The sequence below is a fragment of the Indicator indicator genome, chromosome 14 (genome assembly GCF_027791375.1).
Source record: "Indicator indicator isolate 239-I01 chromosome 14, UM_Iind_1.1, whole genome shotgun sequence".
Taxonomy (NCBI): domain Eukaryota; kingdom Metazoa; phylum Chordata; class Aves; order Piciformes; family Indicatoridae; genus Indicator; species Indicator indicator.
The window spans coordinates 12654746-12680823 of record NC_072023.1 but is presented as its reverse complement, the minus strand read 5'-3'; the positions used below and the strand labels follow the sequence as shown (position 1 = coordinate 12680823).

Genomic DNA, 26078 nt, shown 5'->3' with positions numbered 1-26078 from the left:
TACTATATTGATTTCCCAGTGGGAAATCTGGGTCCAAAAATACTTTCTCTGAAGGAAGATACTGATTTTGAGGCATACAGTTTTATTTTCCTTCAGAACATCATCCCCATGCTCTGCAGCTTCCAGTACCTTCAGGCAGCTTGTGCTTCCCAACTTGTGAATTCACATGCCCATGGAGTGTATTTTAGTTCAAATCCAACATATTTTCTGCAAGAAAGAGGAGTTTGCTTCTTACAGGCTCTAGCTAAATGCTACACTGGAAGTCTGTGAAACTGAGGTTTGTGCCTCATTTCTCTCAACAACAAACTTATAAGAAATATGAAAGCTTAGCTATCTACAATTAGACAATAAGAAAAATAAGATGCTGCACTAGTAGAAAACAGGAGGGGCATGGTTTATAGGTGACTTGGCAGCATTAGGTAATAGCTGGACTTGATCTTAAAGGTCCTTTCCAACCAAACCGATTTTGTGATTCCATGTAAATGTGTTCCCACTTTCAGAGCCCGGCATGTCTCCTCTGGGTTGCAGTGGAGTTCCCCACGCAGGGAGCTGCCTCTCGTACCACAGGGACCCAGGAAAGCCTTCCAGGTGGTGCTGCCTGCGGGTTTGGGGCAGAGGGAGGTTGAAGCCGTGGCTTGGGCTCTGCTGCCCTCCTGTGGTCCCGCGAGGAGGGCCCGGGCTCTCGGAGGCAGGGGGCTGTCGAGGGTCCTGGATACGCTTCCCTCCTGGGACTGCCGCCTGCCCGTATCCACTGATCCCGGTGCAAAACAGCCTCAGAGCAGGGCAGACTTGCCCCCGGAGATGCCAGTTAGAAAGCCCACCCTTGTCTTTCCCCCTCCCAGCAGACTGCTGCAGGAAAGACTTAAGAAAAACAAATGCCTGCACCAAACTGAAAAGCGATTAGGAAATGACTGGAGAAACTGCATTTTATTCTTCTCCTGAAGATACCCAGGGTGATTCTTTTGAAGGCACTGACACACCCATAGTGAAAGGTAGAAAGGAGAGAAGATGTACCCAAGGCAGAAGGGAGCGCAGCTCCTCCTCCTCCTCTTTAAGCAGTGGTGCCAAAAACACATCCTAAGCTTCTTTATCCCAAATCCACGTCTATTTCTTAGGGCAGAGGTTTTCAACCTTTGGTGGCTTACAACCAGCTAAGACAGGCCTGGCAGCACTACACGTGCTGCAATATCAGATGTCCCTGTGGGCAACTTGCTGCCCTTGGGTCATGGCTTAGGGATTATCATGCTGCATGTCCACATTGCGTTACTCATCCAGCACAGCACAGACCAGATCCCTTTAGATCCAAACCAAGGCAAGGACGAAGACTATGAAAGATGGCAGTGGCTTATTCTATTTGTGGAAATTATACCATCTCTTCTTATGCATGATTTCTTTTTCAAACAAGTTTAGAGATGGCATTTCCTAGAGAAGATAAATGGCTGAAATTGATTCACTGTAGCTGTAAACACGCACATTTGGATGATGTTATAAAGGGAGCACTTAAAAGGAAGGGTTAAAAAATGAGCAAAGGTTGATTGCTCCACATCATTATCTTCAATTCAGTTCTATTACTAGTAAATTATTAACTATATTAAGCTAACTTTGTTTAAGTCTGGCTGGTCAAAACAAAAGCATTACTATGAAAACATACAAGCTCTACATAAACCCAAATTACAGCAAACTCCCTTCATTGTGTGGAGCAAGGAAGGAAGTCAGCAGGTAATAACACCACAGTGACAACACAGCCTCTGCTGCTTCCCTCTACTCCACAAGCTCCCTTGCCTTATGGCATCTGGATTTGCCAAACGCCCCAGTCCTACCATGGCCAGCAGCTAAGATCTGAAATTTATGTGCTGCTCTCTGTCCTTCTCTACCATGGGTTTAGAGAAATCAATATAACATTTACAGCACCAGAATTACATCTTCTATGTCCTTCTGTCCATCCCAAATCCTGAAATCTCAGGGGTTTCATAGTATTTTGGCCTGACACTCCACAACTTTAGCAGAACTCCAGAAGTAGAAGTCACACATATAAACAAACTCAGTCTTCTTCCTGTCTGGATGTTTATAAACTGGAAAATAGGTTTGCTTGAAAGTTGACATCAAGACCCATCTGAGCTACCCTCCTATCTTGTGTAAGCTCTTCATTTGTTCCTGGTTCTTGATATCCTTTTATTATGTCTTAAATCTGAAGCTTCTTACATGCTGACATTAAATAAGCAGGCAGATACTAATTCAAACTACAAGTTTATTTTGGTGCATTTATCCAGTAGCTCATAACTGCTATTTATTTCATTCCAAAGCTGTGTTATACTCCATGACATATGAGATTTAATGATTCTGAAGAGCATTATATTGCTAGAAAGTGCTACAGTGTTCAAAAAACTCAAGATTTTGTGCCATGGCAGGACCTTCTGTATTTTTCAAGCTGGCAGTAGTGTGGGATCAGAGTCTATGCATGGCCTATCAAGAGCTACAAAGCAGGAGATGCAGAGTAGAGACAGGGACACAAAGATAGCTTTGGTATTCTTCTACGCCATCCACATCTCCAGTTCCAGGTTACTTCACTTCACCCCCATGGCACCCCAAGGAGCCCTATAGCTTCATCCCCCTGTACATCTTGACCTGCATGTCTCACAGCTGAACATGAGGAAGGATTCCTACAAATTGAGGACTTATATAAGTCTATATCCTCCTGGACCTACAGGACACAAGGCCTTACTTATGGCTTGAACATGACTCTCATTTTTTAAGCAACATCTTATTACAGCATCAAAGGGTAGCTGAGGCACCCATGAGCAGTTCCTGAATTTGTGGTTGTTCATTTCAGAGCATGGCACTTATTTTAAGCTCAGCCTTATAGGTCCCCCACCTATTACATTGTCCAAGTTCGCACCATGTACGCTACTCTCCTCGTGTCTCCCTCACAAAGCCCTCTCCACTATGGCCTCAGCTAGAATGCCTTTTGTTTACAATTTCACCAGCTGAAAGACTCTTTTGAGAACAACAACAACAAAAAAAAAAAAAAAAAAAAAAAAAAAAAGAGAGAGAGAGGAAAGAAAGAAAGCTGAAGAGGCCACTATTAGGATCTAATCTATGGCTAAGACCACCCCTTGACTGGCAGTCTGCAATGCCATCAGCTGTATGCAGCATGAACTCATTTGGGTTTAGATCAGCTGTCTGTGGCTTCTCCCTCATTAACATTGATAAAAGCGATGGCCTCTGCCGGGCGTGAGGCATTCCTCAGCATACCAGCTGCAGCTCTATCTTCATGCATCCTCTGGGCTTGGAGAATTAATTAGTTCTGATAGTCACCATGTTTCAAAATGATGGCTGTCATAACCCCACAGATAAAATTACACACCCCTAGAATTTTCTACATTGCCCATTCAGACTCTCCATAGGCCACCGTTGGCTTCCTCAGATGTATGGCACTGGAAAGATTTAACTTGCCAACCCTTTTTTTTAAATCTCTTTGTTATGTTCCAATTAAGCCTGTGTTAATCAAAGGCAGTATTTCCCAAATATCCCCCCCCTCCCCCCTTTTCCCCAAGCCTCCTCCTAGGCAACTTGATGGTTTGTGCCCCCCTCCCTCCCACCTACAATTAGCATTCAGACATTTCTCTTGGCAGAGGCTAAGCTTCCCTCCTCCCCCTAGGAAGCTTTCTTCTTCTGAGCACATTTTATCTTTCTCTACCCCTCTGCAAGGTGCTTTAGCCAGTTTCTGAACAAAGAGCAGAGTGACTTTCCTCAGACATGTGGAGCCTCAAACTGTATTCAAACACTCCCAGGACAGTTTTCCTGCTGGGACTAGCTCTAAAACAGAAGCCACATACAGTAAAAAACAGTAATTCATTTATTTTCTGTTGCTTACTTTCAAATTACTAACTAAGGATATTAAATTTAGCTCAAGACTGCCCTCACCCTCGACACTCTCTAAGACCTCACTAATGAAGCTGATTCCCTGGGAGAGACCTTAGCTGCAAGTAGGGTGAGATGTACCAGAAAAGTAGTACCAGATTTTGTTGTGCAGAGCTCTTGAATGTTCAGACTGCAATTTCTGTTTAAAAATAGTCTTCTTTTTTATTTCTTCCTCTAAAATGGTGCTTTTGTCTTATGCTTGCTTATGAAATGGCTGAGCTTTGTGCAAATTTCTGAGAGGTCACCATATGCTGTTCAGCCATCTCTAGTTCAGAGAACTTGACGTTCAGAAATTTCAAAGGAATGATATACAATAATCAATTTTTTAAATGCAAGAAATTATGCATTTATCCAAACTGAGGTGAGTTCTGAAACCACATATCTGTATCTCCAGTGTTTTTTTATTCACCTTCAATGTGACTTCATGCTCCAGACACCTTTCTCTGAGGAAGAACCATGAGCTTATTGTAACGCTGAAATAAGTTGCAGCACAAAAGACTGTTTTCAAAAACAGCTACATAAGTTTACCATCATGTTTTCTTGGGTTGGTTGACGTTTTCAGCACAGAATCAGAAGAAGCAATTTTGAAGAGAAACAGTATGTGGATGAAGAATGTAGAAAAATATCCAGCTTACATCTACTTAAAGTAGGAGCATCCAATCCAGGAATGCAGAGCAGAGGAACAGCAGAGCAGAGGAAGGCTGTGATGCACACAAGTGTATGCCATAGCACATGGTATTTGTAGTATTACAGCATACAAAGTGACTCCTGCTAGTAAAACTTTTTCACTGGACTGATTGCAACCTGAAGGTTGCCAGAAGTACAGAGGTGACTAGCAGCTGAAATACGCATCTGAGTAGCTGGGATATCCCCAGGGAGGCTTTGCTAGGCTTCTCCATGTCAAACTGATCCCAGCTTTCAGCTAGTTTTGTGCTCACACTCATTGTTACTCCCACAGTCCCTGATCTCACTTCCCTCACCTCTACCAACATTATTTAAAAAATAATTAAAAAATCCAAGGGGACCAACTCTATAAATACATTTGTACTTTGATATTTCCTATTTAAGGCTTCCAAAATTTCCACTTTTTTTTGGTAGGAACTAATGAGACCCAAGACCTCTCCACCACTCCAGATGGGCACAGAAAGAGGCACAGCACAAAGCTAAAATAAAATATCCTGCTAAAGCCAAAAAAGTCAGAGTAAGAAATGCAAGAGCACAAAGGTCTCAGCTGAGCTGTATAAGCAGCAAGATAATGTGTATGTGACAGCTTGCCATGATGACCTTGGAGAAGGACAGCCCCAGAAATATGTGGGCTCCATGGATAGCCACTACAGGATACAAACACATCCAGGACAGGAGCTGGAGGATGGCCAAGACAAAAGTCAGCACATATGCAGTGATACACAGGGTAGCACACTGACAGGTGAAATCCCCACTGGGGATCCCAGAGGTGTCCATACCCCTTGGTGCATTGTGACCCAGGGAACTGGCAGGGGAAGGGAAGGAGGGATGAAGGTTTCAGGCTCTCGATACCATCACCATCATGCTTCTAAAAGCAGAGGGCAAAATCTGACAGTCAGGGCTTCCATACCTCAAGCACTGGCCAGACCACCAAGGCAATTTCCACCTGAGCAAGGTGGTATGCCAGGTCCCTGGCTGGCTGACAGGTACACTGCCACACTGCACATGCTGCTTTGAGCACTAGGGTGTCTCCTTCCCACCCCTTAGAGAGCCCTGTCCCAAGTGCCAAGGGACATATTAGCTTTTTGAGCAGAAGCTGGCCAGACGGAGTTAATGCTAGAGCCTGGCACAGTATGTATTTAACCTCAGTAAATGAGGAAAATTCCTGTCACCAACATGAGAAAAGGGTGGTCCAGTCCCTCCAGAGCAGAGAAAGCAGCCATCCTGGTGGTAAGCAGGGAAGCCACATTCCAAAGGGAGAGGAAGGAAAGAGAAAAAAGGTTTACTTTACACAAATGCCTATACGGGAGGTAACAGCAGATAACAAGAGAGCTGATGTGTGTTGCTTTTTATCTCAATCTACAGCACAGGAAAGGGACATGCTTGATTTACAGCTCCTTTCATCACTGCACTGCACTTGCCACTGTAGTGGCAACAGGCAAGAAACCCAGCCGACCCCTAGCTGCTGCTGTAGAAGCTGTCAGCTCCTGCCCCCACGCACACAGGGACCAGGCATACATGTTTTGCAGACCATGTAGTGCAGACCATGCCCAGGCAGCCACCCTGTGCACACCCCAACAAGGCACAGCTGCAGAAAAGGGAGGTTAAGATTTACTCCCAAACAGCCAATAGAGGATGGGATGTGGAACATTGGCTACCATCACATGGGAGAAGAGATTCTCTGCAATTCTGCTGTTCGGGAGAAAAACAATCCACCAGGCCAGATCGCACATTGTCTTCAAAACCAAAGCAATGTGAAAGACCTTGACCTCAGAAAACAGCACTTCTCAGGGCCACACAGATCATCAGCATGTACATCATAAGCCCTGGTTGCTATCTTGTCTGTATAAACAAGAAATTATTTATGTTCCTCATTGTATAGCAGAAAGTAACAGGATCTAATGAGGGCACAGGAAACATCTCACCCTGACATCTCTTACCAGCAGTGTTACAGTATTCAAAGCATATAACAACAGTAGAGGAATTTGTGTATCACCAACAAGATTTTAGAAAAACAATATGGGATTCAAGATGATAGGTTACAACTGCATCAAATATTGCTTTCGTGGTCAAAAGGGGAATGCAACATCCAGCCAGGACTGCAAATATGAATCTGGAAGGAAGTGTTATATTTACAACCACTGTGGACTCTGCAAAAGCCTGACCTAGCATCAAGGAACACCTTTGTGTTAGGGCACCCTTATGGAGTGTCTTCAAACCACTGAAAAACTGTTATGTTAGGGGTCCAAAGTGAAGTTGGAAAACTAGCGGCCACCAAATTATAGACGATCCTTGAAGTCCCTTCCAACCTGGTATTCTATGAAACATGGAAGAGGCTGTGCTTACACAAATGACCAGAGCAGCAGCAAAAAGTAGCACTAGAAAACAGATGAACAACTTAATTTTGGCAACTTAAAATGTCTGCCTGCTCATCCTTCTTCATCGCATCCAAGTAACACAGCTGAGTTAATTTTCCTGTGCTTAGCTCCACGAAATAAGTCCAAATGATTTAACAAATAGAACAAAAATAATTTATAAAATTAAAAAAAAAAAATCCTCTTTTTATCTGGCTAGCCAAAGATGGAAGATGTTCTTTTGGCCTCCTGAGATATAGTTGGTAGCACTTCTCCCAGAACTACATTCAGGAGACCCACCCTTACGTTATTGGAGCTGATAAGACAACTTCCAGAGATTCTTTGCTCTGCCTGAGATCGTTTGAATAAATGTAATGATAACAAGCACAACAGTTACTCCAGTCCCCTATCCATGCCCACCTAAAACAAAAAAACATCTTCTGTCATAACAGTTCAGTGTCCTTGGTTTTGTACTGTCAACAGCTTCAGAGAAAGGGATAAATGAACAAAGTCCTGTCAGGATATCCTGTCATTCAGTTAGGAAGGGTTTATTCAGCTTTGCAGAGAAAACTTTCAGCAAACACTCTGCATTTTGGAATTTTTCCTGCCTGCAGGCAAGCTTCACATGCTGTATCCTTCACTCATTTTTCTTGAGGAAGAGAAGAGTCCTGTTAAACTCTTCACCTAAGGATGCAGAAGAAATAGCATCTCTAACAAGCGATCAGCTCATGTCAGAATTTTAGTTCTCATGTGTAGAGGGCTCTGAAGGAAAAAAAATTTTATTCTTCACAATGGAAAAAAATCCTGCTGTTTTATTGTTTCTGGCTTTTTTGGCTGCAGTGAAAATATGTTTGATGTCACAAGTGCCAAATGAGGTAAGACACAGCTTTTTATTTAAGTAACAAATTATTATGTGTTGGTATCACACTATAGGGATGGGGGTTGATTCACTGTTACAGAGAGAATAGCTATCACATACAGAGAATAGTTATCTGGTAGAATAAAACCCCACTTTAACAGTCACTGATGCATGTGACACTGAGTTGTAAGTGAAGAGCTCTGTAATTCAGTCCTCTGAAATAGCAGAAATGCATCTGTTTATTCCACAGGAGAATTTGACTCAACACATATGGCATGAGAGCTCCACAAAGTCTCTAAAAAGTGCAAACGTGGCAAAAGCAATTAAAGAAAAGCAATAGAAGTTCTGATAAATCAGAAGACGAAAGCAGTAATTTTTCCATAATGGAAATTAACTGCTCTACTAACCACAAGAAGGAAAAGCTATTTCAGACAGGTGGGCAGGAGGGAAATCTGAGGAACTGAGATATTGGAAGTGATTGTATAAAGTTAGAAATTTAAGAAAAATATTTGTGGTGCTTTTTGTCACTACAAAGCCTATGGATTCCACAAAATCTGTTTTTGCCACCCTTGTAGAGAGGCAGGAAATGTTGGGATCAGAAGCAGAAGCTCAAGTGAGACATTCACTCATTTAAACTGTACTAAGGATGAAGTTTTAAATTACTGTGATCTGGAGGGAAAAAAAATATCTTGTAGAAGAGGAGACAAAAGCACAGGGAACAAATAGGGAGGGAAAACCACTTGTGGAGATACATGATTGTTTGGTTGGGTTTTTAATGTAAAAATCCTTTGGAAAGTACAAACAGGTGGTAAAAAAAAAAAAAGAAGAAAGAAAGAAAAAAAGAAAGAAAAGAAAGAAAGAAGGGGGAGGGTGAAGAGCCACTAGCAAATAACTTTTTTTCATTTTCTCTTACCACAAAGAGTGAAAATGAGGAAAAGAGAGAAAGTGGAAATAACCCCGCTATTCTAAAAAAATGTGGTTTGTATCTGGTGCTAAGGAAAGCATATAACTTGTTTTTTGTCCCAAAACAAACCAAAATTTTCTGGGGTGCCTTTTCAATAGCAACTTCTGCAATGAGATGATCTCAACCACCCCTATCAACAGCTTTTTTCACTTCTGAACCTCAGTATGCTACAAGCCCAGCAGTTTATCCAGCCTCAGACTCTTAATGATTTATCCCAAGCACCTGCCAGGAGCAGGGCTTCAGGAGTGTACTTGGTTAAAGACTCAGAAAAATCAGCCAATGTCCAGTTTATGGTTGCTCAACTCTAACAGTACTGGTCTGATTTAGTGGGAGTGCACATAGAAGTTAAGGTGCCCACAATTTGCTCTCTGTTGGTTCTTGCTCTGGTGCATTAGTTTAGGATAGACTGTGAAGGTGGTGGAGTGGTGTTGAGCATAAGGGTTTTGAAAGGCTTGAAGTGTTCAAGCCCCCTTGTGCTGGTGCCTCATGCACTGGTTTTGAATGAGAAGCAAGGTACAGAGATGCTCTGGTTTGAGTTTGTGGGGACCACCTTAGACCTGAGGCCAGCAAAGCCAGGCCCCTACAGACATACACACATGCACACACACACAGTGGGCAGGTACAATTATTCAGCATAAACATTATTTCCTCACATTGGCTTAATAATGGATTCAGGCACTGCCTTAATTGACTATTCAACTGCTTAACTGAAATCCCATTCAGAGAGTTAATTTCAATTCTATTGTGTCAGACAGGAAATCTCTCATGGTCAATATTGCTTGAGTTAAAACTACCTAAATGGATCCATACTTAGAGAACATCAGATAAATGGTTATCTTGGAATAGAAAATGGAACACTTCACAGTACTTCCTCTCCAAGAATTATGATTACATTTATTGCACTTAGTTTTTTAAAGATTATATTTTGCATTAGATCACTTCTCACTATTTTCCCAGCTCCTACCATTCTGTAATTTGTGAATTGTGAAATTATTTCTACAAATCCTCATCAGGAAGAAAGAAGATGAAGACAACATTATATGGAGTTCAGCAAAGACTTTTTGCTTTAAAATCGGTCAACTGTTCTAGTAGTAGGAAACAGACATTATTTTTGGTGTATAGACATTTTCAAATCTATCATTTCTACAACCACAATATACGTCACCACTGTGATAATACCCTAAGCCCTTTCTCCTTTTTGCCACCTTCTCAATCACTTGTTAGATTTGCATTCTTGAAGCTGGGACCTCAACAGCAAAGGGCTAAAGCCCCTGGCATTTGAGCTAGAGGACTATGACCAGGTTTCCCAAACTAGGCTGGCTCCATCTGGGGATTTCTCTAGGTTCAAAAAACAGGAAGCTGTTCCTCTCAATGTATTTTGATGAGGGCAGGCCCAAAACTCCTACCAGTTTTGAATGCAAATCCAGATGTCATTCTTCTATGATAATTTGAAAATACCAGCCACGGTCCTTTAGTTCAGTAGGGTGGCACAGATAATATGGAATCTGCTTTTGACAGGAACAAAGGCTTGTGATGTGCTCTGTGTGCACAAATCCATGAGCAACTTCCTTCACACCTGTGTTTAGCTTTTGCTATTGAATGGAGAAAATATTTGTCTGCACTTGTCTTTCTCCATCCTGCTCTAGGTTTGCAAGACAGCTTCAGAACTAACACTTTGTAAGCTCCTGCTCTTTAGGTAACCTGGCTTTTAAGTCTGCTGAATTTAGTGTTTTCTGATGAAGCAGTCTTAGGAGAAACATGATGCTTAGAAAGGTTTATCCCGCAGTGGTTGGACATATTTTGTGCAGACAACATACTGCAATGCCAAGTTTAGCTCCAGAATAGGGAGCTCCAGCTGAACAGGGTAGAGCTTGGAGCTGTGAGGACAACAAAGCTAAGCTAAAATTGCTATTTTTCGGTAATGTCACTGGAGGCAGAGATAAACCAACTCTGAGATATTTTTTCTTTCTTTTTCATTAATCTTCTTTGATTACAGATTAAGAAGCAATGTGATCAGAAGCTGATCATTCGAATGAAAACTGAATGTGTCCCTTGCTCTTCAAACTTCGAAACCCAGTGCCCTGCTGGTTACACCAAAATGACCAATAGGAGTGGGATACCAGACTGCAGGTATCTCTACTGTCAGAGCTTTTCTCCATTAATATTGCTCTCCATGAAGTAGAAAAATGTTAATTCATATTACAAATGCTCTATTTCATGCTATTTTCTTGTCATTTACCATTGCCTTAACCAGTTCCAGTACTCAAGCTTTGGTCAGAGTACTTCAAGCCTAAAATTAATCAACATATTTATATATCATGCATATAATGTATTATCATATAAATAACAGATTTTCAAACTGCCATATTGGGGAGAGGTGTGGGGTGAAGAGCAGGAAGAAATATCTCAAACAGATTTTAAATCTTGCCTTTCAAATTTAAAAAAAAATAATTCCACAACAATCTTTTAGGGAAAATGTAACTATTGTGAGCTTACTTAGTATTTAATGAACCTTGATATTAAATAATTTCTAAAATGATAATTAAAAACTTAGAGAAAAAACGCTGTGTTTAGGCTATAGAAGTAAAAAACAAACAAAAAATATAAATATAAAATGCATAAGAAACAGCTCTAAGTATCTTTTTAGACCTTGATGTGTAACATATATTTTAATGAGGAAAAAAGCAAGATCAATACAACTAAGTGTAAAGAGGTCTTGTCTGGAACTGAAAAGATAAGAGGAGGTTAAGAATTTCACTTTTCCTCACAGAAGGCTTTTAATTATTTTAAAGCTGCTCTTAAAACTTCTTTTCCTCAGGTATTATCTAGAAACTAAAACACACACACTTTCTTTTCCGGGATGTCGGCATCATTGTATGAAGGAGTTTGAACAACCTGAGTGCTGCCAGGGCCACTGGGGCCCAGACTGCATGGGTAAGCTCTAGTTTGTTTTGTTTGAAAAGATTTTAAAGTGAACCACTGGTTTGTCTTCTCTTCAGAAAGTATTGCCATGAGAAGTTTGATGCTTAGATTTTATTATAGGAGTAGAAATAAACAGAAGTTTTCAGTCAAAACTCAGAAGATTTGGAGAAGAACACATATTCAAAGCTTCACTTAAAAAGAAAATTTCATAGAAAAAAAAAATAAATCAAGGAACCTCCTTGGTTTTGAGATTTTCAAGACAATTCATCTCAAACTCAATGCCTGAAAAATTGCTTTTCATTTTGGAGCATCTGCACAATGGATTTTAAAACTTAAAACTTTCAAGCCACAGGCTCAACTGTTTCATTTTAGGTCAAAAATACCCTCATCTGAGTCTGAAATATTTCCCAATCTCTTGAATTCTTTATTTTTTCGATGCAAAACTCGAAACAGTTTTCCCCTCCAATTTTTTTGAGCCTCCACTGAATAAGGCCATTCCTGAACCAGGGGCAACCAGGACTACTCCGCCCACTGCACCTTCCTCAGGAAAAGCTTTTCAGCATCACCACAAGCGCATCAAACCCCAGGCTACTGAACTAGGTATCAAGATCCACAAAGGAAGTTTCCCTGCCCAAAGAGAGCATTTCCTCCTTTATTTAAAAGGGTAAAGGTATGGTTCAATATCCATGAAGTTCACAAAATAAGTGTGAAAGCTATTTTAGTGTGGCTCAAGCTATGACTTAAACACCAGGCATTTATCTACTTATGCAAAACAGTCAAAAATCCAACTCACAAAAGAGATGTGCTAATAGCTGAGTATGTCATGTGTAGTCTTACCTTCTTCTGAAGACAGCTACTTGTGTAGTGATTTACTAATTTTCCATCAAATGTAGGCTAAGTACCTGGTAGAGGAAGGCAACACTCCATGTGGTTGTCATCCCATGCTTCAAGGTGCTCTGGAAGGCAAGAGGAGAAGCATCAGTATTTCTAGAGAGGAGCAGAGCTCACTTCTCCTGAGCTAGAGCATTGCCTGAACTGCTACATGAGGCTGCAGAGGCAAGGAAGCCATCTCTTCCTTCAGACAAACTACCCAGCCCCAAAAAGCAAAGCATCAAGGTCTCAGTGTTGTTACTGGCACCACTGGGAGGAAAATAGTTCTTTGCCCTAACAATATAAGCATATTTGTTGCACCTTGAAACGTTTGGAGAAAGCCAGTCCTTCCTGAGGCCAGGGAAAAATCCTTGACTAGAGGCTTACTTCACATTCAACAACTGATGGCAATGACAGAATTAGGTCTTAAATAACACTCTGACTTCCTTAAATGATAGCACATGCTGAAACAGTCTGAATGAATGCTGATGTTCTCCTTCTCCTTTCTACAAAATGCCCTAAGCCAACCAGTCACCCACCCATCCCTCTGTAAAAAGACATCAAGGGAAAAGGGAATGGTACAGCAGGGAAAAGGTCCAGGGAAAAAGAACACAGCATTTTAACACTGCCAGTACAATCTGATCACAGATACCAAAACTGACGGAGCTCAGATGCCCCACATGTGTAGCAGATGAGCTTAATGGGAAGTACTCCCTACCCCAGCTGTGGGAAAATATTTGCATGGCTCCAAAGAAAAGCCTGAGTATCACCTGAAAGGTGCACATGTATGGGTAACTGAGTAGAAAGCACTGTAAGAATAATGGGGGGGAAGTGAAAAGGAAAAAAAATATCAAGAAGAAAGATAATAAAATTAATTCTATCAAATTATAGGTCCAAAATACATCTTCCTTCCAACTTCTACTCACTGCCTCAGCCTGTAAGGAGTCAGGCAAAGTAATCTGAAATACCACATTTGAAAACACTCAGGAAGCACTGAATTAAACTCTGTGAGGGGAAAAAACCCAATAGATTTAAGCTATTTTAGCCTAGCTATAAAAATTTGGCCTAGTACTCCAGCAGCTGTAAGAGCTAAGAAGCATCACCTCTTTTGTAATACTTTTCAAAAAGTACCCTAAACAAAAGCAAAGGTTTCACTCCTCCCTGGCACTAGGGTGGTAGCAGGTGACTGTGTCAGCATCGCTCCAATGTCCCAGCACTGCCTCCTGCAGCCCCCCTGGCCAGGGGAAGCACATTATCTCCCTGACCAAACTCCTACAATATGGTAATTTGCTAAACTTCTGATAAAGCTGTCCCTTGCCACTGTTATCAAAACACAAGACAAGAGGTAGTGAAGACAAGAGGAAGTGTAATGAATGCCAGCTGACATAAAAACCTGATTTGTCAGCAATTAAAAGTATCTTTTCATAGAAATCATGCCATGCACTCTGAGTCTTTTCTTTCTTTGCACATTCCCAAAAAACCACTGCAGGTAAAATTGTTTCTATTCAGAGCAGATACTAAACAGGTTGCATCTGTGTTAGTCCTAAAGATGAAATCTACCTATCACATGGTAGCCTGAAAGCAAGATTCACTAAAAGCCACTTTAAAGTATACACATTTGTTACTTTACCTCATTTCTACTTATTTCATCTCAGTCCTTGATATATATTTTTATTACAGCACATATGAGATAAACTGCACTAGAAGTTTCATCTTTAAATTTCATGAGGTTTACTCAGAACAAACAGATCTCACAGACTCAGCATTAAGGGATAAATTAAGAAATATTAACAGACTGGTGTATTGCCAAAGCCTTCCCTAAATGTAGGTGTGTGTGTATACACACACACACACACATCCACTTATTTGCCCATCACTCTGTCCAAATAAAATTCATTTCCATGAGAACTTCTGCATCACTTAAACACTCTAAACCAGGATTAAGTTACTCAGAGGGAGCATAAATCCAATGCTGCCCATCCCTACCCACACAGAACTGAGACTCTTTTTAAGCAATAAATCTACCAGTAAGATGCAGCAGGGAACCTATGAGGGCAGTAGGAGTTTGATGCATTCAGATACCACCTGCATCAGGATTATGGTACCTAATGGGAACTCCAATTACAGGAAGGAAGGGCTTATGGAAAGAGGTTAATAAATCATTTCCCCAGAGAGGCTGCACATCTATAAAAAATAAGGATATGCTTAGAGGCAGAAAAACTTGACAGAAGAATCTAAGAGTCACTGTTATATGCATTTCTTATAGGCAACCTTTTAGTAAAAGTTTGAAAATGGACCTCAAAAACTGAACTCTTTTGATCTGGAAATATAGTCATTGTTTTTTAACCTCTCCTTCTGATTGAGGTTTTTGGTCAGACTCTTGTCTCACCTGGTATATCACTGCCTGTAATCATAGATTTAGTGCCAGAGGATCTGAAAAGCACAGCACATCTTTGGCATGTGAGTTTTACTAGTGGCCAGAGCACAGCGGACAGAAGTGGGTTGTCAGGCAACCAAATTTCAGTTTCTAAGACAATTTGAATCAAATATGAGTCTTATGGGAGGTAGCATGCAAAAAGAACTTCTTACATAAAGCAAATACAATTTGTGTGGAAAAGAAAAAAAAACCTTATTTTTACTTAAATACAGCATCAAATATAATTCTGCCAGCAAATTTTCCATCAGTCAGGGTTATATTAGAATACAGAAGCAGCAGTCAGGTAAACCACTTCTAACAAAAGAAAAAGATAATAATTCAGTGTCTGCAGATAGGGAAGGATCATCAGGAACAGAATCAATACAGCACTTTAGGATAAGAAAAGTATTTTGGGGGCAATCCTGTGATTACAGTCACTAACATAAGTTCCCAAATTAGAGAGGGTGACAGTCTCTGTTCTAGCTGAGATTCTAGTGATGAGATTCGAGCAGCTGTAAATCAGCAGCTGTCATTTGAAGCTCATGTCTGCAGCTTCTGAGACTGATACCTCTAATGTACAAAGGGAACATAAGGGTCAGAGTGAGCTGACTGATGGCTTTAATATTGTCATTTCTAGCCTGTCCAGGAGGAGCTGCATCACCATGCAACAAGAGAGGACGCTGCTCCCAGGGTATAAATGGGAATGGAACATGCACTTGTCAGGTACATCCTTTCTATTAAACAAAAACAATAACAAAACAAACAAAGAATCAAACAAACAAACAAAACCCACATAAATTCTTCTAAGGAACAATGCATACTCCATTGTATAAACACATTTTTTAAAGAATTTCAGAAACAGCAGAGAAGACCTATTTGGAGTCCTTTTTTTTTTTTTTTTTTCCCCTTGGATTGCACTAATCCTTACACTGCTCCTTCTCCAGATTTGAGCATGTTTGGGTGAAATTTTTTAAAAGTTCTGTCTTGTCTTCCTGAAACAGGTGTTTTAATTTCCTCTGTTTTTTAGAATGTGCTATTACTTACGACTTTGTGTCCTATTTAGAAAGTGCTTATACTTGAGACTGAACTCTCAGTACAACCTTTTTGTAAAGCATGCAACATACAGTGCTTACTAACTTCAACCAAAAAGATTTAAAAAAAGAAAAACTCTAGTCTTTTCTTCCTCTCCCTCTACTGGTTAATCTTTTCATTACACCAAAAGTACATCTGAGAACATGGTAAAAAGAGACGAAATAAAAAGTAGTCAGAAAATGCAACCTAACAATTGTAAGAATGATTTGTGCATTAAGATTAGTTACTGTTCTTGTTGCTGACTTGATATTTGAAACATCTGATTTGAAGTGTAAGATCTAAAGAATATTTTTTAAAGAGGCCTGGGGACGAGACAGGGTGGGTGTTGAAGATCATTCAAAAGACGTTTTCTACACTGCAGTAGTAATTTCTGATTTGCTGATAGAACCTTTCATGTTATTTTCTTTTGGCAACTGTTTCCAGGCTGCTAAGTATATATCTTTCCATATAGAGATAGATGAGAAAATTAAGTTTTGATTTCCATTCTGTAATTCACAGGAAGGGTTTAGTGGGACAGCCTGTGAAAAATGTGCTGCAGATAATTTATTTGGTCCTTACTGCAGATCAGGTAAGTTTGAGCTTTCTTTATTGAAGTGGGGAAAAGAAGTGAGTGAAAGTCGTACTCAGACACTAAGTAATCACAGAGAAATGGGCAGAGCATCTAAGGGCTTCCCATCAAGAGCTGTTGTCTGCTTCAGGGAACAAAATAGGAAAAGAAAACAGGCAGCTACTCAATTCCTCACTGACAGTAGGCTGGATTCAATTCAGGACTCCACAGACAAGACTCTCAGTGCACTGCTCCAAAAATAATTAAAGTAAGGCTTAGAATCACATGTGTCTTCCTCCAGGTATGCCTCCCTGCTAGCCAGTTATCATGTTGTTCACCTTTCACTCTAAATTATGGATTTGCATTTACTTGATCTAAATACAGGAGGTTGTTATGGGACTTAAAATATTGGGTGGGAACATACCAGATTTCCAGCAGCTTACAGTGTTTTGGTATGGTTTTTAAATACATCAACAAATTGGACCATCTGTACGAAAGCATGTGGCATTTACAGCAGTATATCTGACTCAAAAAAATTTCGTTTTCAATCAGGCCAAAAATCTTTCTAGCTTGGTATCCCATACTGGAGGCTAACAGTTAACAACTAGAGGAAGAGTGGAAGCAGCCAGAGACTGCCTTTCAGTTGCTGTATTAAAAGGCTCCTCCCAGATCCATCCTCCATGAATACCACCTTGTCTCTAAGTCAAATTTGGTTGTTCTCTCCCCAGTATTCTGTGCCATGCATATGTAGCACAGCTGTATATATTGTGTAATATTTTCCAGTTTTGCCTGGATTTTTTAAATTATTTCTAGTATTTGATTTACCTGTCCCTGCTGAACATTAAACTGACAAACCAGAAAATTGCCTAGAAAATCACACTAAGAAAATTCTCTTTCTTAAGTGTTAATAGTTGTTTATTTCTAAGTAAAACTCTTTTTTTTTTTCCCTTCAAGAGCTACCTAAAGTTGTTTCTACAAAAGAGTCACAAATGAGTCACAAATGTGACTCTATTTAAGTTACCCATGTTGGCTTTCTACACCAGTCCCACACAACTGCTGATTCAAAGGCCCTTTTTCCACCAGCTGTCCACTGGATGCCAGTGTTGATACACAGAAATGTAATTCAGCCAACATTTGCAGGAAAAATAGGGTACTTGAATGAATTCAACATCTTAAATGTAATTCTTTTCCAATAAGCTGCCAGAGGAATCAGCTACATATGAATTTAAGCAACATTTTGCACTTCAGTTTTCTGATATTCGAGCTCCTCCAAGTTCTTCTAAGCACCTATGCTGTGCATTTGTGACTAACTGCTTTTCAGTCATGCCTTAGACATTTTATAGTAGGACCACAAACACATGTAGAAGATTACCAGTTAATTAGTGCAGGTGATTTGCATGATTACACACAATGTTTGCAAAGGGAAGAGGATACGCTACATTGCTGCAGCTTAAACATGAAGTCAGCAACACAACTCTGTTCACCTTAGAAATTTTTCCAAGGGTAACTGCAAAGGGCCTTTTAAAAAAGTATTACCATAACTGAAACAGTTTTCATTATAAAGGTTTTTTGGGTCCTTAAGACTTCAAAACCCACTGATAAAAGGGTCTCATAGTTGCCTGGGCTCTGAATACAGCATCTTGTGCTCATATTACCACAAGGCCAGAAATGACAGGATACAGGAACAGATCCATAAAATAGCCTGAGATCTACACAGTGATTAATTATCAATTTAACTAGATAAATTCTGTGTAACAGGAGAAAAAAACTCACAAAGCTCATGTCTTCTGGAGGTGGCTGAGAAACAAAATTGAAGCAAAAATTAGCAATTTGCTAAGAGGTATAAAAATGGTCTATATTACACATTCTATTCAATTTTGGCTCAAGACTCTATGTCAAATTTTACAAGTTTTATGGCATTAGCAACTAGTTAGTTTGGTGCTTACAGTGTGTGTCCTGAAGATTTTCAGGCCCCAGGCTATTAATGCCGGCAAAAATCCAAAGTTAATTGACTGAGGTATGCAGCTGTGGGTGTTGATCTTTTCTTTTTGGAAGCCTACAAATTCAGAAAACCAGGTCAAAGCTTGGTTTTGGAAAAGCTGTTGGTCTGAACACTATATGCTATGGGTAACCACTAACAATGTCTTTTAACACCATTATTATTCAGTAAAGCAAATCAATCTCTCCATCTCTCCATCTAGTTTGTGACTGTGTTCATGGAGTATGCAACAGTGGAATTACAGGGGACGGAAGATGCATTTGCTTGTCTGGATACAAAGGGGTCAGGTGTGATCAGCGTAAGTAGATTGCTTTTCATATACAGTATACTCAACAGTTCTGACACAGAATTATTAAGGATGAGTGTAAAATTAGTCTCAGAGCAATGAAACACAATAAACATCATCACTGATGCCAGAAAAACGATGACAGCAATGGTATCGATGGTCCCTAGATCAGGCGTACGCTGAACTAGTTCACTGATGAGCACAATGCCTCCTGGCACAGTGTGCAAACACAGCTTAACCTTTCACCCTCTGTCCCTCAGCAATAGCTGAATGTGAGGCCTTGCAGTGCCCTGCGAACTCCAGATGTGCTGCCTCAGGTGAGAATGGAAGACAGCTGCAATGCATGTGTCTGCCCAACTACCATGGAGATGGTACACAATGTGAACGTGAGTAATTTCCATGTCCATTGAGTTATTTTTATACAACAGCATTAGTATTATAATTTAGATACTGAATGTGTTTTTGAACCAAATTTCATCATCTAATGATTCTTTCTTTGGTATCCCAAAGTAGTCTCATCCGCACAAACTAGATTCCTTCAGGATGGAACTAAACCCTAAAACGTGCTTCAGAAGCCCATCAGTCCTATTGAAATATATTGCAAAAAGGCCAGTCCATGCAACCAGACTAAAGCTAGTAAGCCCCTTTAAATACACAGTGTTGACAGGTGGGTCATCAGTGCTTACAAACCCCTTCCCATTGCATCCCCCTACTTGAAGTTCAACCCCATCATCTGCTTCCATAAAAATCAACAACAGCAACAAAGGGTTCATAGTTATTGAATATCCATCATGTGGCAGCTCAGCTTCATCACTAAACATAAACTCTTCAGACAAGTAAAGATCATTTTAGCCTTCCTGTTTTTCACTGAACAAAGGTAATAGCATCTCAGCTGGAGGTAAATATCTACTTTAAAGCCGTTTTTATAGACTACTCGCCTTGCCCTTGAATGTTCAAATTAACTATATTACAAGAGTCTAGATTTTTGTTTCCTCTACTTGCACTGCATCTTACTGCACTGGTTCTTTCTTCTAGACCAAGTAATAAAGAAAATGGTTGTACCTCCTGCTGAAAACACTATTTAGTAAATGTTGTCTTTAATCAGGTCAGAAACACAGTACTCATTATCCTGCCTTGGAATACTTACATTAAATCTTCCTGATCCTAACTATGGTGTTATCCTCTCTGAATAGGCTTCATCATCCAATAGCAAGTCCTCAGAAAGTCATTCCTCTGGGAATGGGAGGTTCTTCTTGTAGGCAGCATAGGCAGAGAAATTATATCAACCAGCACAGAAGGAAGATGCTAGAGTCCTTGGAATTCATATTGATTCAGCCCTCAAGGGTGTTGGTCCCCTGTCCTGGTACCCTTAGATACTGGAGTCACTAGTTAAGCTAGTGTGTTTTACATTGGACTGGCTGGGAAGCAGAGGACAAGTAGCACTAGTGCAGCTAAGTATGTAAGAGGGTAGGAGTAGTTGCCTCAGACCCTGCCTGGAAGTAGAATAACTTATAGTTGATTTGAGCGTATGAATGTGTGTGTGAATGATTTTCAATGGAACAGAAGAGAATGCTTGAAAGAGCAAAACTGAGAATTGCGATCTCTCACAGTCCCAGCTGAGGAGGAAGAACAAGAGGAAAGGGGAAGACAGGTGAGTCTGGGGCCTGCCACCTTCTAGATATAATATGTGCTTGACCATATCTTAAGCCAGACATGAATATGTGAGAAGGAGCTCTCCAAACACCACTGGGTTTGTAACAAACAAAGATACGGCCAAAAAATAGGTTCATGGAAATAACTAGTGAGCTCCCAGTCCAGTCCTGAAACTACAACAGAGTGGATGACTCAACTAAAGTACTTGTTGGCCAGTTTTCTGCATAGCTGAATGGATGACATTATATTGTTTAATTACCTGAAAGCAAGCAGCGAAGGTCTATTGTATTAAGCAATATTTTCCAACTGATATCACACACGCTTAAAGCTTGTATGGCCCTCGTATCACCTACCTGATCTTCTCTAGTTAAAATCTCAGACAGCAAGGAAGTAGTTCTGATATGTTAATGAGCACATTACATGTTTAATCTGTTTATAACCCAATTTGCCAAGTTAAGAGCTCATTTCTGTTCAAAAGAAAACAGTTGGTTGCTACATTGATATAAACACATTCCTCCCTTCTGTCTTCTTGCTGCTGCAATACTTTGGACCTGGCTGTTATGAGAAGTTTAGTCTGCCTGGGCTTTGTCTGGCACAGAGGTACTCTGGCAAATCCTCATCTCCAGTTTCACAACTGTGGGCGATAATTCACTTATTTCATTTATCTTTTCACAAGCTATCAACCCTTGCTTCAAAAAGATCTGCGATCCTAATGCTGACTGCATTTACCTTGGACCAAATCAGCACAAATGTACCTGTCAAGAAGGTTACAGAGGAGATGGTCAAGTCTGCTTACCCATAGACCCCTGCCAAGCAACAGATGGGAATTGCCCTGCACACTCCACCATTTGCATATATGATGGTCCAGGAAAGGTTGGTGTTGAATAGGTGCCCCAGCTATTTCTTAAGTCAGCTGCCTAGGAAGGAATAATGCTCTCTCTCCAAAAAGAAGCCATGAGAGTTGGTAGTTTCTCTGAGTGGATAAAACCTAGAAGGAATTTGTCTAAATATAGCTAAGTTTTATACTTGCATATGGACTCACCAGGCATTTAACTAAGGCTTTGGAAGCTCACTGTCTCTAGATTCTAGGTCTAGAAAGTATGCCAAAATGAACAATTTGTGTCTAATTTTTCTATGCCCTCTCTTTCTAATTTAGTCCCACTGTGAATGCAAGGAGCATTACACAAACTTTGTACCTGGGAAAGGATGCAGCATGACAGACATCTGTGAGACAAACAACACCTGCCATAAAAAAGCTAAATGCTCAATGGTTGCACCAGGACAGATTACGTGAGTCTTTTTTGCTTGTTGGAGCCTTCACCCAGTTTACCCTTCCTCCCCCCTAGGAAAGAGGCTGCTAAAACAAATGCAATGGGTTAACACCTCCTGAAGTTACCACTAATGGTTTCTTTATCAAGGACAGATTCCAAGATTTAATGAGGTTAGGGTCAACCAACTAGTCTAGTGTTTGATTTCATCAGTCCAATTGCTAATACCTGCCAGATTTTATTTTTATAGCACTCAGAGGTCATTCTACCCCTGTAAATAAAAAAGCTGGAGACCTCTTTTCTGTTCCTTAGGGTAAGCAGCATCGTCTGGCTCACAGCTAAAGTCTTCCAAAACAGTGTAACTGCCTCTTGGCAGAGGTCCCTGGCACACACTATCTCTTCAGCTGTGCCTGGGAAAATGCTATTTGGTGTGGGCCAGAAGCACACCAGGCAGCACACTAAAAAATAATCAGCATTAATTATCATGATACAGTGCTGGAGCCCTGTCTCTTTTAGTATACTAGTACTAGAGAATCTGACCTCCATGCTGTGAAAGTAACACCAAGCTCAGCAGAGTCCTCAAAATCACAAGACAAAAACATGGGAAACTGTAAAACCTCTGGCTGTTTGTTTTCCTGTACAGAGCTTTGCTGCACAGATGTTAGGAGGAAAGTCAGTTTTAACACTAAACTTACAAAGCTAACTTAAACCAAACCATATAGATGATGTGTTTCTATAGCCCAGTAACAGTTAGTACTACGCTTAATGGGGTGTCCCCAAAATGTTAGCTTTCATGAGCTGAAAGTTGGGGACATTAGTTTTAAGTTGGGAACAAATTATTTATGATATAGATCTATACAGACAAAGTGTTCCCACAGGAGATTATTCACATTGCCAGTTTGTTTTGTTTTTTCTGTTAAACTGTTCTTCAGCTCCTTTGAAGATTTTTTTCTTCTCTGCTCAGAAATGGAAGGGGCCATGTACATCAATAAAGTACATCAATAGTTACCCATCAGAAGAAAGGGGTCAGCTCCCAAGGATGAGCTGCTCCTCTCTCCCACCTCTAAACCTTTCATTTGGGTTCCACAGTCATACCCTCTGCCCAAGAGATTCCCTTAAAAAGGAGATGGCTCACCATCAGAATCATATCCTAAAAATTTGAGATGCTTAGACTGTTATTTTTACCCAGGACCAGGAGGAGTCAAAGCTTAAGCCTCTTGGCCAAAATCCCAGCACCCATCTAAATCTATAGGTAGCCCTCCAGACTGCAGGAACTGTAAGGATTTTCAAATAATATTGCTATGACCAGAAGAACAGCCATGATAGAGACCATGCACAGGATGATTTGGCATCAGGTTGATACTACTGTGTGCTGTGAGTGGTGGATGTGTGCTTGTAACAGCAGCATAAGGGACATCTTCTGCTTGTGTGAAATAACATTCCTTCTCAAACAATGCCTTTAGAAAAAATACCCAGAGAGATGAATCATGGACAGGGTTTATATGAATATTGATCATGCTGAGACTTAATTAGGAAAGAGACTATTAAAAGGCAGTGTTTGACAACATATGCCTCCTAAATCTAGTTAGGGTTTCTTTCCGTGCAGGCAGCATGTTGACAATTGAAGCATGCTTCAATTTTAGCACTGAAGGTGAGTTCATGACTGAGCTGACAACTTCAGCCAGTCTCCCAGGAGCAGCTGCTTTTCTGAAGACTGCAGAAGAAAGCTGATATTGACAAAACCAGCAGGCATCAATGGAGTACCCATGGGACAGTCAGGGTGTTACAAATGAGATGCTATTTCCAGTGCAGAGACAGCATCAGCATAAAGCATACATCTGAAAAAGCTTAAGATTCTGTGCTTCAGCAGCTTCAGAAAAAATAGATAATGTTAAAGAGCAATTGTCGTTTTCCAAAATAATTAAAGGTCAGGGTAACAAACAACCACTTTGCTTTGGTGAAAGGACTGATACCTCTGCCTGCCTTTTCCTACCAATCCCATTGGGCTATCACAAGTATTGATGAGCTGCCATCATCCCCTTCATGCATAACTACCATTAACCTGCTGAGTCTCATGGAGTGGGGTTTCACACAACTGCCAAGGGTGGCACCACACACCTTATATGCTGTAGCTTCTCCTTCCCACAGGCAGGCATTCTCGGTGGCTTTCTGGCCTCCAGCAACCACAACATTTGGAAAACAGAGGCTGCAACACAAACGAGGATATTGTGTACTCCACGTTCAAAAACGACCTGCAAAAAAGACCAGTGATTCCTGGCTCAGCATGTCAGACAAGCAGCCACCAAGCTGCCCTACACACTGACATACCTTACAGCATATAGAAGCAAAGGTTACACTAAAATACACGGGTGCTTCTTGAAAGTGCCTTCTAAGAAGCAATTAATTAAGCCTGGAGGTGGAGCTGGAGTCCCTCTGACACTACAGAGCATCATCACAAAGCTAAAAGGATGATCCCTTCACAGGTGTACATGCCAGGCAGGCTCCGTGGGAAATGGGTTTGTGTGCTATGGAAACATCATGGAGCGCCTCCAGGACCTGAATGCTGAGGTGGGAGGACGATGGCAAGGCAAGCTGACATCTGCCTTGTTGCTCATGGGTAAGTGACCACACACAAGCAGTGTCAGCTCCTTCTGAGTGGCTTGATCTTGCCGGGTCTTGCCTCAGTGCTTCCTGCTGCAGGGAGGTGCTGCTGACAGCATGACATAGCACACATGCTACTTACTGCAGGCTTTGCTCACCGTGCCATATGGATTCACAGATTGCATCCAGTTGGAAGGGACCCTCAAAGGTCATCTTGTCCAACCTCCAATTAGATCAAGCTGCCCAGGACCACATCAAGTCTGATTTTAAATGTCTCCAGGGACAAGCAACAACCACTTCTCTGGGCAACTTATTCCAGTATTTCACCACTCTCTTTGCAAAGAACTTTCTTCTTATGTCTAATCTAAATATACTCTGCTCCAGCTTCAAACCAATACCCCTCATCCTATCACTACAAGCACTTCTAAACAGTCCATCCCCAGTCTTCCTGTAGGAAGAATTCCTGTCTGCTAGAATTTCCAAGCAGAAGTGATAAACATTCCTACAATTTGTCATATATCATTTAGTGTCAACAGAGGGGAGGTTATAACCCCCACCCCATGAAGATTCATGCCCACCAGCCTGGTATGCATGTCATAGAATATGGAGTGCCAGAAGCATTTTGAATGCTTTGTTTGTACCAAACATGCAGCAGTGCCTGGATTTCGCATTCCATCTGCCTTTCTCAATTAATTGAATTTTAGAATCTTCAAATATTGTTTTTCTTTTGCATACCTGGCACAGATTACACAGTCCCTTCCTCCAATGAGATTTTCAAAATACATTTAAAGTTTATTCTTTTTTCCCCCCCTCCACCCTCTCTTCGAACAAGGAAATGCCTATGAATGGCCGCTGAGTACTTTGGGACCATTTACCGTGCTTGTAGCAACAAACAGAGGGCTCAAAGGTACAAATGTAAGTAAACTACAGGCAGAGTTTTAAATAGAGGGGGATTTAGCTCCTTCAGAATTCTTCTCTGTGCCAAATGTGTTTTGATGCATGGCTATGCCTAAGGTTTCTTCACTTGGTTGAGACAGGGTCTGAATTAAAATCTGAATTTTCAGCACCTTTTTTGTAAAGGTGATTTTTTTAAAAAAAATAGTTTTAGTTAAAAAAAAAAAAGGTGGCCTGATATAGAAGTTTTGAGCATCAGTACCTTCCCCTGAAGTCAGGACAACTCTGGAGGTACTTAGTGTTGATGCAGGGACATAAGGATTCAGTATGACACAAACTAAAACTAGGAGTAGTGTCTATTTTCTTCAGACCCTATCATATCACTTCAGAAGAAAACATTTCAGAATGTAACAGCTGAAGGAAAATAAAAAGTATTCACCATAATATTATTTTTAAGTGAAGCCTGTATTGAAATAAATCTCTGTTCTTCTGCTCTTCTAGATAAAAGATCTTCTGAATAATAAGCAGAAAGCACAGTACTTTGTGAAACTCCATGTAATTGCTGGTCAGCTGAACACCAGTAGCTTGAATAATACTAATGTAATATATACTTTGACTGGCAAGTCAGGAGAGATTTCAAAGGGAGAAAAGGTAAGTGGCCTTCCAGCCTACCTCAGCAAGAGTACAACTCTCTGTTTAGCCAACAAGGAGTATGAAAATTCTTTCTGCAGTGAGACATCAAGTTGCA

General features: G+C 40.7%; 1 protein-coding gene across 1 annotated transcript in view; it reads left to right on the top strand.

Moving 5' to 3' along the window:
• The first annotated feature begins 7750 nt into the window (after nucleotides 1–7750).
• STAB2 (stabilin 2) overlaps nucleotides 7751–26078 on the top strand; it is a 74230-nt gene continuing 55902 nt past the window's right edge. Inside the window, exons 1-12 of the mRNA XM_054386474.1 lie at nucleotides 7751–7834; nucleotides 10779–10912; nucleotides 11601–11716; nucleotides 15628–15713; nucleotides 16581–16650; nucleotides 18831–18926; nucleotides 19175–19300; nucleotides 21244–21440; nucleotides 21724–21857; nucleotides 24319–24452; nucleotides 25269–25351; nucleotides 25832–25981. Coding sequence (XP_054242449.1) covers nucleotides 7751–7834; nucleotides 10779–10912; nucleotides 11601–11716; nucleotides 15628–15713; nucleotides 16581–16650; nucleotides 18831–18926; nucleotides 19175–19300; nucleotides 21244–21440; nucleotides 21724–21857; nucleotides 24319–24452; nucleotides 25269–25351; nucleotides 25832–25981 — 1410 coding nt within the window. The remainder of the gene's footprint in view (nucleotides 7835–10778; nucleotides 10913–11600; nucleotides 11717–15627; nucleotides 15714–16580; nucleotides 16651–18830; nucleotides 18927–19174; nucleotides 19301–21243; nucleotides 21441–21723; nucleotides 21858–24318; nucleotides 24453–25268; nucleotides 25352–25831; nucleotides 25982–26078) is intronic.